Here is a 16796-nt window from a genome sequence, read left to right on the forward strand (position 1 = left end):
GGATTGAAATTTTTATGAATTAGTACATTAAAAGATTAATATTTTTTAAAGTAAAGGTATTATATATGGGCGAATAATTTTTTAGTTACTGATTATACGTTTAATTATATCTTATTAATTAATGTTTACAGTTCAATCAAAAATTTCACCCAAAATAGAATAAAAATTTTTTAAATTAATAAATAAACACACAGAAGCGAAAAAAGTCATATTTGATAAAAAATGTTAGCGCTTAATAGTATGTTTGAATGAATTTTACAATTTCACAAACAAAAATAAACCTTAGGATGAATAATATTAATTTAATAGCCTGCACTTCTCAAACGTAATTGCTCGAACATCTAACCGAACGTAGTATAATCTTTTTTCAATTAACATAAAATTACTTTCATCTTGAATCATTCCTGTACGTTGTATACGTGGTGCATCTGATCGTACACTATAATCAACCGAGAGGAGGAATACACCATATGGCATCGACACGTACCGACGGTGCGACACGCATCGCGCAATTTCTCGCGAAAATGCATCCTTACGCGGTCCCTATTTCGATTTGCATCGACGCGCAATCGGCGCTGCACCTGCAGCTGCACGCCGCAACTGTACTCGGTGAATCTTCCTCATTATCGTCACTTAACTACGACCTTGCATGTCGCCGCTCGCGTACGGGCCTTGGCAGCCGCTTGATAAACTTTATAAAAACCGTTTTAACTGCCGGCACTTCGACGCAGAAAAAATGCACGAATCGTCGGTATATAGTAATTAAGTAATCATGTTCCGCCGAAGAGAGGAATACACAGATAGAACCACGGATCTGGATTACGACTCCTCCAATCAGGTCGCTGCCACCGCCTCCACAGCGATGCGTTTGCGATACACTAGTCGTCCTTGCAATTTAATCGAAATTCGCAGACAAGCTGCGAATTAGCAACCTGTTCTCATTATTCAAACTAATAAAATTGCCGTGAATGTTCCACGTGGTTAATAAATATTATAATTAAATATAATAAAACAATAAATCCCCGTCGTGATCTCGTCGTGACTTAATTTACTTTATCCAATATCTTAAACCGTTTAAATGTGTCAAAACTACAAATGCCAGGGAAAATATTTTATCGCTTCTTTAAATCGCATATTTACATTGGAAATCAAAATATGCGAAATGCGTTTTGCATGTTTTACTGTTGTTGAATGACTCGTTTATATGTTTTAAACATGATTGCATAATAAGACGCAGTTATGCGGGAATTCGATTAAATGGTCAGCGTGAAAATGTTTGTCTTTCTGCGATTGTGTTTGCCTAGACGATAAATTAAACAGTCATTATGATAATTCTGTAAGAATTACTTTGTTTTGAAAAAGATTTTATCCGTTTTGTTTGCGTTGTTATTGTGCTTTAATAGATAATTATAGGTAACATTCACAAACTTGAAAACTGCAAATTAAATACTACTATAAACAATGTATTATGTATTTTTTAACCAATGTTGTTTCTCCACGATGTTAAATCAAAATTATTTATCTTGAAATCTTGATTTTACGGACGGAAATAAATTATTAATATTTTTTTCAATTAAAATAAATTTTCCACTTGATACGACGCAATTGTTGTTCCTTTATGCATAAGTTTGCGTAAAAGCATCAGTGATTGCATCTATTTGCAAACAAAAGTGTAATCGATGTATAATTCCTTGGTTATTTCATCATATAATTGATTAAAAATCGCAGCATCCTGCTTCCACAATATCGAATCGAGTAATCGAAGGCACCGAGGCTTCATTATCGAAAGTGCGTGCGTAACGAATTGGTAAATAATTTTCTTGCAGATAAATACTCCAATAGATTGTTTTTTTGAAGAACGATCTTTATTATGAAAAAATTACTTTTTACGAGAAAAAATTAAATATGGCTTTCCAGAACTTTAATCATTTTCAATAAAAAATATACTTAAGAATATATTTAAAATTCTTTATCGGGAAATTTGGATGTAGGAAATAAATCTTTGAATAACATTAAAAATTTTATTCCACGTGTTACGTTCAAATCTATATTTTTCATATAAAGAATAATTTTCATGAAAAAAAATATATATACTTATGTACAGTCTCATTTATTGAGAGAAAATGATCATTTTAAACAATTATCATACTTTAACTATAATTTATAGTCATTTTCGGTGCAAACTATTATATATACATTTGGGAGAATTATTAATGTATAATTATTATTATTAATATTATAGCGAATAATAATTTTAAAAATAGAGCTTCAAATCATAATTATTTTTATTATGTAATAATCATAAATATTTCTCTCAGTATAATATAGTATTATAATATATCTGTAGGTAAAATTTTAACTCAAATATAATAATTTTTGAAATTTTATAAACATTGTGTGTGTATTATTTTTTTTTTAATTAGAAAATTGACGGACAAAAAAGACATATATTGTCACAAATAAAATATTAATTTGTTGAGCATTTTTTTGCAGAAGGCAAATTTGAAGATAGAAACATAAAAAATGTTTGAGCAATTTTGTACATCACAAATAAATCGGGGAGTCAGAGACCATTATATCTCTTTCTTCTCTTCCATGTGTTGTTCGATATCGTCATTCTCATCGTTCGTATAAATTTCCATACGCATCCCCGCGAAGTGCCTCATTGTTATACAATATGTTTATTAAGTGGATACTTCGCGATACGACCGTTCAATTTGCGAATCAAAAGAGGCTAAATGAAAAAAACGAGTGGTGATACAATCGGGCGGATGATCAACTCATTTAAGTGTAACAGTGCGATAACGTTATTCGCTTTGATTATTAAAATTATATTGCTTCATTTCTATCAATTAATTAAAATAAGTTATTAAAAAGTCAGGCTCTGTTTAATTTCTATTTTATTTAATATTCTTTAAAAAGTCAAGTTAGTTATAATAATCTTATTTTAACAAAACTTTTGTATAATTTTTTAATACATTTTTTATTTATACATGGATTGTTTTTACAGAAATTCTCCCTTAATAGAAATAAAATTCATCAATAAAATCTGGCGTTAAGTTTTTATTATATTGATTATTGTGTTGGAAATATTATCAATCGTTTTAATATTTCTTGCTCTCATGAACAGTGAACATAGAGCTAATCAATATTTAATTGCTGAAAAAAATTATTCACGAGAGAAATAAACTCGGGAAGGAAAGATATTTGTTCGGTAGGACAAACAATTATAACGATAGATGCTCATTGTGAGCGCAGTAAAAGTCGAGATGATTGCTGCGGCAAATCGCTTAGAGGTGTGCCAGCATTTTGGGCGTCGCTGATTCAGGGAGTGGGAACCTTAAAGAGTTCTCTTCACAGCTCGCACAATGGTGAACGTGGAAAGTTCCTAACGGTTCAGAAACTCGAGACCACCGCATAAAATTTACGACATTTAAATTTCGGTCCTATCACGTTTATCGCCGTTTGCGGCCACGTCCGAATTTCTTTCCGGCGATGTTCGTCAAAGGAAAGTCTTTTGACCATTTTACGATCGCCGTTCAGACGAAAATAAACGTCTCACGTTGAACAGTCGTGCTTCGACCGCCAAGAGAATTATTAACAGCCGAAGAACTGGGTGGCAGACATTAAAGATTCGGTAAATTCTCATATTTCTAACGTTTTAGGAAAGAAATTTGTCAATCTTAGAGAAAAACAAATTAAATTAAAATAAATTAGATTAATAGGTTTTGTGGCTTTGAAAATAAATTCAATACAAAGTAAAATACAAGTAAAATAGGCTATTACATAAATCTCCGAGGTACGTAAATTATGTATCCATAAAGCGATAAGATATAATTCGCAAACAATTGGAATGTGTATTATCAAACGAAGTTTGATACAGTTAACTGCAAGTTTTAGATTGGTAATATTGCGAATTATCTCTTATCGACTTATGAATTCATTAATTTGATTTATGCACTAATAACCCCGGAAGTTTATATAGGCATTTTATTTGTATTACAAATAAATTAATATTTTTAACACACCGCGCGCATTGAATTTATGCATTAATGCTTGATGAAGACATCATAATTTGAGTTTTGTTTTATCGCGAAACGATTTTCTCTGAGTCCAAAAAAATGCTATGTGTCCTATAAAAATGATGTGCCTCTCTTATTTAGCCATTGTCCGCTTTTTCTTTCTGTCCCTAATCGAGTTTCGGCGGCTTATTTGCTTTCACGACGACGTGTATGAAATAGGAGCGACATTAAGAAGCAGCATTCTTTAAAATCTGCGAACTCGGGAACGTAGTATCTTCTTTCTTGGCACTGGAATTCTTCATGATAATATCTTGGAAATTTAAGAGACTGATAGCATACTTAGGTTTAGGCTTTACGTTTAGGCTTACTTTAACTTGCCATGTCGTTAAATGATTTTTTAATATTTTGTGTGATTCATTTTAAAAATAAATTCCCAAAATTCAATAGAATTAATTACGCCTCATTATACTTTGCGGTTTAAAAATCTCAAAGTATAATGACGCGTAATTAATTGATTCGCGTCAAAGTCTCAATGTTATTGCATTTATAATTTTGTTTACAACCTATTAACTGTCTCCGAATGATTTCCATATACGATGACGCACGTAAGATTAACAGAAGATCCGAGAGAAACTTGTTCTACAACACGCCGGCCAAATATATTTTATTCTTGTCTGCGTATCGTCGTTTCATCGTTTCCTCGAACGCGTTTCTATCAGTCGTGCATGCGCAAAATATGATCTACGTGAAAATGAAACGTGAACGATATCACAGCCCACGTACTGCGCACTCGTATTACTTCACATTCGTCACGCCTATTGTATCGTGCACGTGCCATATCGATCGTCATAGGCGCGGATCCGTAATTTTTGCAACGAGTTCAACGAATTCAACACGCATGTGTTTGACAATGGAGGTTAAATATATCATGTGCCAACGAGAGAATAAGCATTGCTTTTGAAGAGAAATCCTTTGTACGCAGCGATCGTTAATTCAATATTTTTAACTGTAATTCTTTATAAAATATTTAAATTATAATATATATAAATATCTGGAACCAAATTTTTAATTTATATGGTTACGGCAATGAAGGTAATTGTAGCAAGAAAATCTTCGGGATTTGTTAATTTTCAAGAGTGATTTTATAAAATAATCTTTTTTATTTTCTTTTTATCAAATTAATAAATAATTTGCAAATTTAGTAGTGATCTTTTTATTTGTATTTTTCTATTAATTGATAATTTCTGTCGGATTTAATAAAGCTTAATGTACTGATACATTAATGTTCGTGTATAAGCATACATAGTACAGCGTGGTAATTGCGATACAACTTATTCAGTACAGTGTTACGGTATTGAATTGCTAATACACGTTAATAACGCGCGACTTAAACGATCGAAACAAGCATTGTAAGTATTACGTTTAAAAAACGTACTAACGCGATTAATTTGGAGCGAGCAGCACACGCCTAACTTATGCTACTTGGCGAACAAGAATTATTAGGGAGGATCGTAATATCGGTCTAATATGAGAATTACGATTCGACACGCCGACAAAAGTGGCTCCATAAGTTACAATCAAGCGGGTACTACCTAAGTGAGATTCTTCCAAGAGTGTGTCTCTTAAATTATTTCGAATATGAAATATTTCTCCAACATCCTCACCATGTGTTCCTCTAATCGTACATTTTTTTATCTATCGTCGTGACGATAAAAGCATGGCAAATAAATAAATATAATATAATTAAAATTTTACTTAAAAACTTTATTAAAGCAATAATTAAATATTCAAATGTTCCTTTCCAATTATATGTCGCTCATTTGTTACAATAATGACCCAATTAAAAAAAAATAAAGTTTTTCAGAAAATGAGCTTGAATGTTTTGAATCATTAAAATTTGTAATGCTAATTTTCAAATATAATTTCAATGTAATAACTGAAAAATGAAAGTGTTCTTCCTGTTTTTCTTTACATTTCTATTCCTTTTCTATAAGTAAACTTCAAAATAATAACTTTTGAATTATGTCGTAATAAATAAGCGATGTTATAATATTTAACGTCGATAATGATACATAATTATTATACATATTGTAATTAATTTATTCTATTTAATGTTGAAATATGCTAAGATTTAAATGAATTATTGTTCGAATAAAGTTATATTTTTATGATACAAAGAGTTCCATGTATAAGTTCGCAATTTAAACGTATCGATTACACATTTACATTTGTTTCGACTATAATGCAATCGATTGATGCAATCGGAAAAAAATTCGATCAATCTTACGAAAGCGTAACGGAGGTCAAGAAAAATGCTGCGTTTCACATGGCGATGTTTTCGATTTATTGAACCGCGGTAAAATATGCCACGAATGGTAAATCATTATTGAAGTAAATTCAATACACACGATGTACTTCGTGATACTATACGTTCGCTTCGTCTCTTGAAAATGGCATTATTCATTTGAATCGTGAGTAAGAGTTGATGAATAAGAGTTATCCTTCGCTGATTGAGATCCCCTTATTCGAAACGCAGGAGCGACATGCTCCAATGCGCTCTTCCATGAATGAACATAAAGGATTTAATGCATGATTTTCTCTGATTGCAGAGCCTCATTATCTCATACTGGAATACGTCATGTACGGCAAACTGCTTGCGTATCTGCGCGATCACCGTACCAGGCAGTACTTTTACAACTTCAGCGAGGATTCAGCAGCCTTAACATCCAGGGATCTCACGGTTTTCGGTTATTGCGTGGCCAGAGGCATGGAATATCTTGCATCAAAAAAGGTATGAATATTTTTGAGATATGTTAATATAATCAATGTTAATATAAACATTGGAGTTTATTAAGATTCAACTCTCTCACTCCTTCCCCTCTCTTTCAATACAATTAGAGTGAGTGTGAGAGAATCAGTTAAATCGTTGATTTTAATATTCGTGAGAATGGACACTGATATTCTTTTAATTTTTATATATTTTTATACATTTATGGAAAATATATTTATGGGGAAAAAAGACAAGATAATCTCATATAATGAATCTACAAAGAATAGACAGCATTTTCTTTCGCTTTCTTTTCCGGTTTCTCTCCACATGTACATTACATTGAATCTCGTCAAAAAAGAAATTCGTCAAAAAAGAAATTCGACAAATATGTTTAACAAAGAAATATGTTCGACAAAGAAATTCGACATATATGTATTAGGTGTTGGAATTAATTCGTAGCGTTTTACAAGTGATGGGAAGTACTTTCATTAATGTATTTTTTAATGCTCATGTGAAATAAATAACATTCTTTCATTAAAAAACGCTACGAATTAATTCCAACACCTAATATATTTTCTTATTATACAACATTTTCTGTCATTTTATAATTTTATATAAATTTTATAGAAATAATTTCAAATTTATTTAAAATATTGTGATATATTTTTCACATTTATTTTTTATAAATGGAAAAAATAAAATAAATATAATTTTAACGTTTTTGTTCTTTATGCGTATAATAGACGAACGAAATTTTAATGCATAACCGAAAATTATTCATGCAATTCTACTAATATTTAATTTCTGTGAAATTGTTTTAAATAATTCTCTTTGTTTCATCTATTTAATACTAAAAAACAATTTCGCAATTCTCGAGCATTTATAAATAATGTTTCAGAAAAATGATAATGTTTTATTAGTAGAGATGATGTCATAAGAATAACATAAAATTTCACATTTCATCGATTATTATTTCATTGATAAATCGGTAATAGCCTTGATGATATTATGTTACAAAATTGTTAGGCCTTCGTATTACTTTTTTAAACCGAGTTGTTTACTTATAAAAATCGCAAGATTTCGACATGACTAATTTATCATTCGCCAAGGAGAAAAAATACTCTCCAGCAACAAAAATAATAAAATCTCGCATTATATAATGTATATATAATGCGATATGTCTCCTCAATGACATTGCATCAATGATGCGAAATAGTTTACGATGTAACAGTAACTAATTAATTTTTCTTCATTTCGCATGGCTTATTTATGAACCGAAGGTTCTCCAAGCTTCTCGGTGTAGATCATTATTATAAGAGAAAAAATAGTTTCGCTTGACCGCTTGACAATCACTTGACGGTTCGTCCCTCGCAATATTTTTCTTCTTTTTTTTTTGCATTACATACTGCTGACAGAATAGGATGGTAGAACTAAACAAGCGAGGAAACCAATCGCGATAAATTTCAGCGATAAACTTTAACGATCGATACGTACGTAGTTATTTAAAATGCTTAGATAGAGGCTCTCTCGTTAATCTCCCCACGATTTAACGGCCTCTCTGTGCCGTAAGTATCATCCGAACGATTCGTTCGGGACATCACCTCGAATATTCGTCAAAGGAGTATAAGTTTAGATATGAATAATTTTTTATACGTTTAAAGGAAGAGATTTTAAAGAGAATTACATTAGAGAATAATGCATTTGATGGTTAATCAAGTATAATAAAAGATTTTAGTAAATTACAATCAGTAATTAGAATGCGAGATTTCTTGTGACAATGTGCAGTTTCTTGAATCAATCAACGTTTGTTGCTTGCGACATGGCTACAAGTACTAACAATTTTTACGATTATTAATATTCTATTACTTAAGAAATGTGGTGAATGATTCTTCTTGCGTAATTTAAAACACAAATCAAATTGCAGTTGTATGTGATCATGCGAATGTAAAAATTAATTCACATAGTAATGTACAGTTGTATATCCGTAGCTGATTGCTTTGTGATTTTAATATTTTTTCTTCATAAAACATATTTTTGCACCGAGTATTTGTGATTTCGAAATAATATCTCAACAATATCCAGCATAATTTTATATTCGGTCATTTTTATTTGAGAAATTAAATTTTATTTCTGTCTAAGGCTAGATCTAAAAAAAGATTTCGCGTAAACTTTTTTATGTGTTTTGCGAAAAAAAATATGAAAAATGAGATTTTTTTCGAGGACATCTGAATCATTGCTTGTGGAAGGTCGCACGGAGCATCGACTGCACGACAAACAATCCGCTAATGATGTTTAAACTCAAATATTTTCACACAGTCGTAAAACTTCCACCATTGCATTTGTTGAAGGATCGTTTCTATGTGGAGATCTATATCACTAGGCAAAGATTGAATTTTATATCTCATAAAGAATGAATTCGAGGATACTTGTTCAGTACTTCTTTATTCGATTCGAGAGCAATAAATAATTATCAACAACATTTTTACAATCTATGCGACTTGATTAGTTTCATGACTGAGATATTGTGTTTTGTAATAAAATGTAGAGTTTTATGTTATTCGTGCGTCATCAAGGAAATATTTACAACTCTAAAATTACAGAGAACTCGTCTCCATAAAAAAATAATTTTATTTCTAATTTTTATAAATGAGTATTAACTTCAGTTTTGATTTTTAAACTTTTATATAGTTGTTATTAACAGAAAAATGATGTATTTAATGTATGTATTTCTGTTTATATGCAGATATGAAAGAAAAGTGTTTGATATTTGTGATTATATTGCGTAATAAAATAATTATGATTAGAAGTTTTATTTTTATAATTATTATTACTGATATAATATTAGTGATAGTAATAATATTTATAATTCTACTAAAAAAATATACAGCTGATACCAGAACTGATTATTTAAATTATAGTTAAACTATTATAATTGCATTTTTTTTCTCTCAATGTACATAGATGATTTTATTATGAAATTCTTAGACCATCTTGTGATCAATTGTCTTCCGATAACATATTCAGGATTGTAATACGCAGCCACGATAAATTTAATAAAATTTAACATAACATCGGAATATTTGCCGTATGATACAAATATCGCGATGCGAACCGGTATCCGAAAAAAAAAAAAAAAAACGTTTTGTCCAAACAGCCGGGAGGAAAGTTTGCAACCGACGTGCTAATTTATTCCGTTTAATCTGCATATCGATTAAAACGAGAATGTTGTGAAAGAACTCGGAGTAAATATTTTTTCATTCCCATTTCAAATTCTTGTATAAAGCGAACTTGTATTACGCGGAGAGGAAAAAGAAAATTTGCATGTGCCTACGGAAGAGCGCTTGACGAGCTTTGAAGAAGGATGCACCTGACGATTAATAGGCAATTAGGGAAACAAAGAAACCTCCCGCGAGCGCTCGATCGTCCTCGTCAAATGTCGAATTACCAGTTTCCGTCCGTATAATAACTTCCAGGAAACGGCGTAACAAAAATTATTCTCTCGAGTTAATAGACAATTACATAGTCGCTAAATGATAGTATTCGCGTGCCGTACCAGCTGCATGAGAGAATATGCGTGGATGCATCCTAGATGCGCCGCTGCATTCAAGCAGAATTTTCAACGGCAAGCGCGGCTGATACGACGTTTCGTAACGTCGTATTTGCATCATCTCGTTGCGTATAATAATTATCATCCTGGTTTCTCATTGCGGCTTTTGGAGTAGTTTAGCGAAACTTCATTTGACCGAATGCCACATTGAACGGTTAATTAAACTATAATTAATAGTAACAAAGAGACTACATGAAATCATGACGCAATGCGAATGTCACGATTTTCGCGATCGAAAGTTACACACATCTTAACATTTTTTTATTATTCGAATTATATGTGTTTGGTGGCATGATGTAAGAATACTGGGTATAACATTCTCATTGATACGCAGTTATTCAAAATAATGATAATTGATCAATCAGTAATTGGTTTCAAATTGTATTCAACATCAAATTATATCACTTTATATTATCAAATGTAAAAACAATAAAAAAAGAGGAGGTATGTATAACTTGATCACAAAAATTGAGATACTCGCATTGCGCCATGATTTCATGTAGCCTCGCCATTAATATTAATTATACTTTAATAAAAATTATATATCACAAATTTGGATGGACCGTTTAGGATACTTACAATTTTTCACGGATTTTTCAACTATGTAAGCAATTGCGCAGATGTTTTTCCCATCTATTACACATGGAAGATTAAAATCTGTCGATTAAAATTCCCGTTTATTTATTCTTCTGAGATATCCTTGCTTTCCAGTTATAGTTGAGCATATATTGACGGATTGACATTGTTAGATTTATTGAATCTACTGTCTCGAGGCTTTCGTGTCGCTGAAACAATATTTGTCTTCGCACAGACTTCGCACTGGTCCTTACTTCTACTGCGAATCTCGTTTTGTCGAGCTCAGACTCAAGGCTGAGTTTTTCTCGAGACAACTGGCTGTACCTCACTCGTAATAGCGTGTAATTCCCCGTCATACGAACGGCCCGTAAGCAATCGCACACGTAATGGAACATGCACCTCACGACTGCCGATCGATCATCGGTGACTTGATCCTCCGGTGACTTTTTCTGTGCAGATCATCCACCGAGATCTCGCCGCCAGAAACGTTCTCGTGGATCACAACAAGCTGTGCAAAATCGCTGACTTCGGCATGTCGAGGTTTGCCAATGAAGACGGTGAGGTGATCGAGACCAGACACGGTAGAAACGCCTTACCTATCCGATGGATGGCCCCCGAATCGTTGATCTACTCCCTGTTTACGACGAAGACCGACGTCTGGAGCTTTGGGATTCTGATGTGGGAGATCGTCACTTTAGGTGGGTATCTTCATCATCCGTTTCGAGAACTGAATGACTTGCTTAGTTTTGATAGCTTGTTGTTAGAATAAACATTATTTTTTTATTGAAAGCCCTTTAAGAAAATATCGTATCTAAGAATCCATTTCTCGCTCTTATTATTATTTAATATGAAAATAAGGATATGGGTATACAGACACATTTATGCTAATAGTGCAGAGATATTGCTAAATGGTGTCATGAGTAACATAGCTCGCATGTTATATATTTTATTTTATTTGTTTAATTAACTTATATAATTAATTTTATTCGATTAACAATTAAAAAAGAAGAGAAGAACATTATCTATAAAATATATCGTTAAATCGTTAACTTAAAAAGAAATAAATAAAAATATATGTCACTATATAAATATGTCACTCAAATTTTATAACAATTTTTTAAATCTTCCACTTTTATCATCTTATATTAATTAGAGTGCGTTCCACCTAACGTTTGCAACGCTCGCATCGTTTCATCCTTGTTTAACATTTTTAATGACAACAAAAAATTAATAACAATAAAAAAAATCCGATGCACATACACACGTACAACGATAATCTTGAATATCCTATTTGCTCGAAGAGGAAAAGAAAATATCCATTTTGTTCCTTGTTAAACTATTGTACGCTAATCAATGGACGATAACTTCTTATTACGATCTATTATGTTGACATCCCGTCATAATAATCGCATCATCTTCTGCTCTCTATTCAGGTTCAACACCGTACCCGGATATGACGGCGCGGGAAGTCATGCGGAACGTGCACAACGGTTATCGGCTGGAGAGGCCTTCGCACTGTCGAAGCGAGCTCTTCAGGGTGATATCCCGATGTTGGCACGCCGATCCCGACCGCAGGCCGGAGTTCCAGATCCTACGCAGGGATCTCGCCCAACTGCTAGAGGACAACATGAACGGGCACTACGTGGACCTCGAGAGCTTCGCTTCCGAGTGCGCCGACTGAGAGAGACCGCCGGAAGAAATCTCAGGCTCATCGCACTGGGAAATTGATCCTGTGGAGAGGCTTACTTTTGGCACGCATTAGTGAGCAGGGAGATTTTTCTGATGTATCTCGATCTTTAAAAGCGACTTTCCCTCGCGGGAAGAAAATATAATTGAGATTACCTTAGAGAGATCGAATACGAGGTTCTAGGACGTTCTTATTGCTTTTGACCTCTGAAATTCGTAGGAATTTTGTATGAAACATATTCTGTCTTTTGAGCAAAATACGCTGGAAAATGGAATCGCCAATTGTTCTACTTAGAACAACGGAAAATTATCAAGTTGTGCATGGAAATAACGATTTTGCTGAGGACTTTAAAAATTAAAAAAACTAAATATATATAGATCTGTAAATAGTTGGAGAGATCTTTAAAATAATTGTAAGAAACTCAAGCAATGTTGCAAAGAGTTTTGACATTCCAACAATCAGCTTGAGCGTCCTACAATTATTTTGATAGTTTAAACAAATTATTTTTAGATTTGTATTTAGCTAAATTTTGTAATGTTTTAGCAAAATTGTTCTTTCGATGTACAAAATTCCCCGACTCGCACGTAAAAATCGCTATCCGTCCGTAAATTCGAATTCGTCCAGTATATGTATTTGCATGGGTCTTATTATCGTTGTGCAATAGCAGAGTATAATGGCAAGATGCGATGTTAATTTATTATTACGTGAATACGATGTGTACTTGGCAGCAACGTTACGCTCATTTGTAATAATTACGAATGAATTTTTTGCCATCATTTAATGCTTCTACGATTTATTTGAGGTATATGTATAATTAATTATGCGATTTTTATCTTGCTGAAGTACGCAGAACGTAGAACACAGGAACGCTGTAACACGCGATACTGTGATAAATGGCAAAAAAATGACATAAACGTGGTGCTGAAGCGCAATGAAAGTTTATAAAGTCCGCAAAAATGCAAGTATTCCACCTAGAATAGAGTGTTATTGGGTAAGTAACATTTTTACAATTAGATATACACGATATGTCGCTCGTAAATCTTTCGACATTTCGTCTCATTAATTTTATTTATAAACGAGAATGTGTGCATTGAGTAATGATTGTGCGCAATTGATGATTTGAAGGCATATTGTATTTTACAACACTGCTTAAAAGTTTCAATAAATGGCAAAATTTGTAGAATAAAAAATAGAAAAATTGTTTTCAACATTAAACATTTATTAACTCAAATATATTGTTTGCTCACTTTTGTCATTTTTTTTCACCTTGTTTCAAGGATCATAATAAACCCCTTGGATACCCCTAAATATTTGCTCACTAGTATCTGTGTTTTGAATTACCTTATTTTTTTCTGTGTTTCTTTGTGTAAAAACCAAATTAAGAATATAGTACGTCAACATTTTTTTTCTTTAAATGTAAAAAGGACCTAATAGATAAATATTTGACAAATATACATATTGAAAAAACAGCATTTATTGAATCTTTCAGATGGTATTGTACATAAATTATTTTTTTATTAGAAAAGTATTCCGATTAATTCATCAAAACGGACACTATTTTTAGTAGAGAATTCTACTTTAATTTTTTGATATTCATTTATTACTTCGAGCGAAAGGAACCTAGCTATAGATGATTGATCGATCAACATCGATCGACTAATCATTTCTGGGAAGGCAATTTATAGGAAGACTTTAGCTCTCCACCTTAAATTTGGATGACACAACGAGACTTGGCTCTGCGTCGCGATTTTGTACATACTATGTCATTTGCGTAATATATACATATACATACATAAAAATATTATATTTACGATAAATATTATATTTGCCGGAAATCAAAAAGAGATGCCCTTTCCGAACTGCATTACTCGCCGTAATATTGTAACAGTAATTCTCGCTATTAATCGTTGTTAGGTATGTGCATCTCGTGTTTCCAATCGCGCCCGACGCGTTTATACTTAATCATTCTAGTCTTTCGCGACGTGTTTTAGGGCGACGATCAGTATCGATTACATCGCACGCTATTTCCTTTTTCCATTCTTCACTTTTATGAGCGTTACGAATTCGCTCAAAATTGCGACAGAACATAATATACCGCGGTCGCTTAAAAAAAAAACCGATTAAAGTCCCCGCTGTCATTTGATTATTATATTAAGTATTTTTTATCTTGCTATTTTTTCCTGCGACGTTGTTTCCATTTTGATATGACTCGTCTCCATTTGTCGTTATTATTTGAAACATCGCTCTTGATGAGATATTGCAGCGCATTGCAGCGAATAAAATAATTGCGACCAACACTGTATGTAGACTCGATTGTATTAAGAACTTTTGTCAGTAAACGTTGTGAGAAAATTCAACTGTTACGTATTTATTGATTTCATAAGAATTTAGCGTACGATAGCATATTATTTCGGTACTTTTCAGATTTGACAAAAACACCTTTGCTGAAAATTTGTCTCTGAATTTTTTATATAATTTTCTGCCTAATTAATTTTTTAAAATTTTTATATAAATTCAGAATTTTAGAAGAGAGAGTCTACATCTTTTATAGAATTCCTTATATATGTAAACTCTGAAATATTTTAAGATTTCTTATTCTATAATTTTTGAAATCTTATGAAATTTGAAAAAGTCTATAAAGTATTTTTTCACCAATTATAGAATGAGAAGTTTAGAATATTTCAAAATTCATATACATAAAAAATTTTAATAAATAAAATTTTAATAAGATGTAGATTTAAAAAGATGTAGATTTTTTCCATTATTTTGCAACGCAATATTGTTGGAATGTTCCATGCTATTTGGATTCCAACTACCACTTTCTTTGCTAAGTGTTTAAAATAGATAGCCTCGGAAGCGTGAAAAATAATGGCGTGAAATGTGGTGGAATCACCATCGCGTTGTGCGTACGCATTAATTCACAGCGTAAAAGATCGGCGGTAAAATTATGGTTATATGTTGTAAAATGATCGTTGATTCTACCTCTAGCCTTGGGGTAAAATTACCAAAGTCATTCATATTTGTCTTTTCAGAAAACGCAATAATCTTCTCGATCGGCAAAAATTTATGCAAGCAGTAGGTAAAACAAGTCTGTGTACAAGCTTGTTTAGCATAATTTTATTTAAAGTAGAAATATCTTAAAATATACTTGGCAATAAGATATCTTATTTCTGATGAAACACAAAATTTTTATTCCTACTGGTACATCAAATAAAACAGTTTGCAACAAGGTATCCTTTTCATGCAAAATTATTTTATGAAAGTGTGGGATATGTAAATGGTTTTTATCTATTGAATGATCAATAAAAAGTCTTGCTATTAAAAAAAAATAATTATGGATTTAATAAAAAATTACAATATATATATACACATACATACATGTGTAGTAAATATTTATAATACAAGTATTTGGTTCATCAATCATTTATTTTATAATACTCATTGTTTCTTTTTAATTAAATTTGAAGGAAAGATATTTCAATTCTAAAAATAAATAAATTTTGTAATACAATAATGTAACAGTTTGAAACAACTTTACGATATTTTTAAATCGCAGATATCGAATTTTGATCGCCCAAAGCGTTGGAATAAAGGAAATTGCACAACCCAGATTTTCTCTCTTCAGAAGTTATCTTGGACCGCGTCGGCTTACTCCTCTTTCAATTAGAAGGCGGGTTTTGCCTTCGGTCCTCGTGATTTATGAAATCGCATCCGCGACGGACGCCGCAGATTTACTGCAAACGGGAATATGGATTTATGCGCGCGAACGCGTCCCGGAGGAGATAAAGGCGCGGTATGCAAATACGTTCAGTACGTTTTGTCAAAGTCCGTGGGCTAAAAGGAGGTGGGCAGCAGAGATTTACAGGTGCCACCGTGCCTATACTCTGAAGAAGGAGGCAAGGTCGAAGGAATCAGATTCCCGGCCGGGATATCGATCTGGCGATCGCCGTTTCCAGGCGCGAAGACGTGAAAGAGATGACTTAATGAAATTAATTAAGACCTTCCCATCTTTCTTTTGTTGTGGCGATTTGATCGCGCGAATTTAAAATTCTCTTACGTCAGTTTTATGTATAATTATTTCAATCCAACAAAATTATTTTCAGATTTGTATCTCCATGCTAAATTTTTAGATAT

At 32.3% G+C, this 16796-nt stretch overlaps 1 protein-coding gene across 2 annotated transcripts in view; it reads left to right on the plus strand.

The window, feature by feature from the left end:
* Window positions 1-15019, plus strand: part of LOC105149623 (Tie-like receptor tyrosine kinase) — a 187241-nt gene extending 172222 nt beyond the window's left edge. For both annotated transcript variants that reach the window (XM_087411970.1, XM_087411971.1), the window contains 3 exons: window positions 6632-6813; window positions 11433-11673; window positions 12409-15019. In XM_087411970.1, the coding sequence (XP_087268096.1) occupies window positions 6632-6813; window positions 11433-11673; window positions 12409-12656 (671 nt within the window). In that variant the 3' untranslated portion in view covers window positions 12657-15019. The remainder of the gene's footprint in view (window positions 1-6631; window positions 6814-11432; window positions 11674-12408) is intronic.
* Window positions 15020-16796: the final 1777 nt, after the last annotated feature.

The sequence above is a fragment of the Acromyrmex echinatior genome, chromosome 12, assembly GCF_024713525.1.
Source record: "Acromyrmex echinatior isolate Ae372 chromosome 12, ASM2471352v2, whole genome shotgun sequence".
NCBI lineage: Eukaryota > Metazoa > Arthropoda > Insecta > Hymenoptera > Formicidae > Acromyrmex > Acromyrmex echinatior.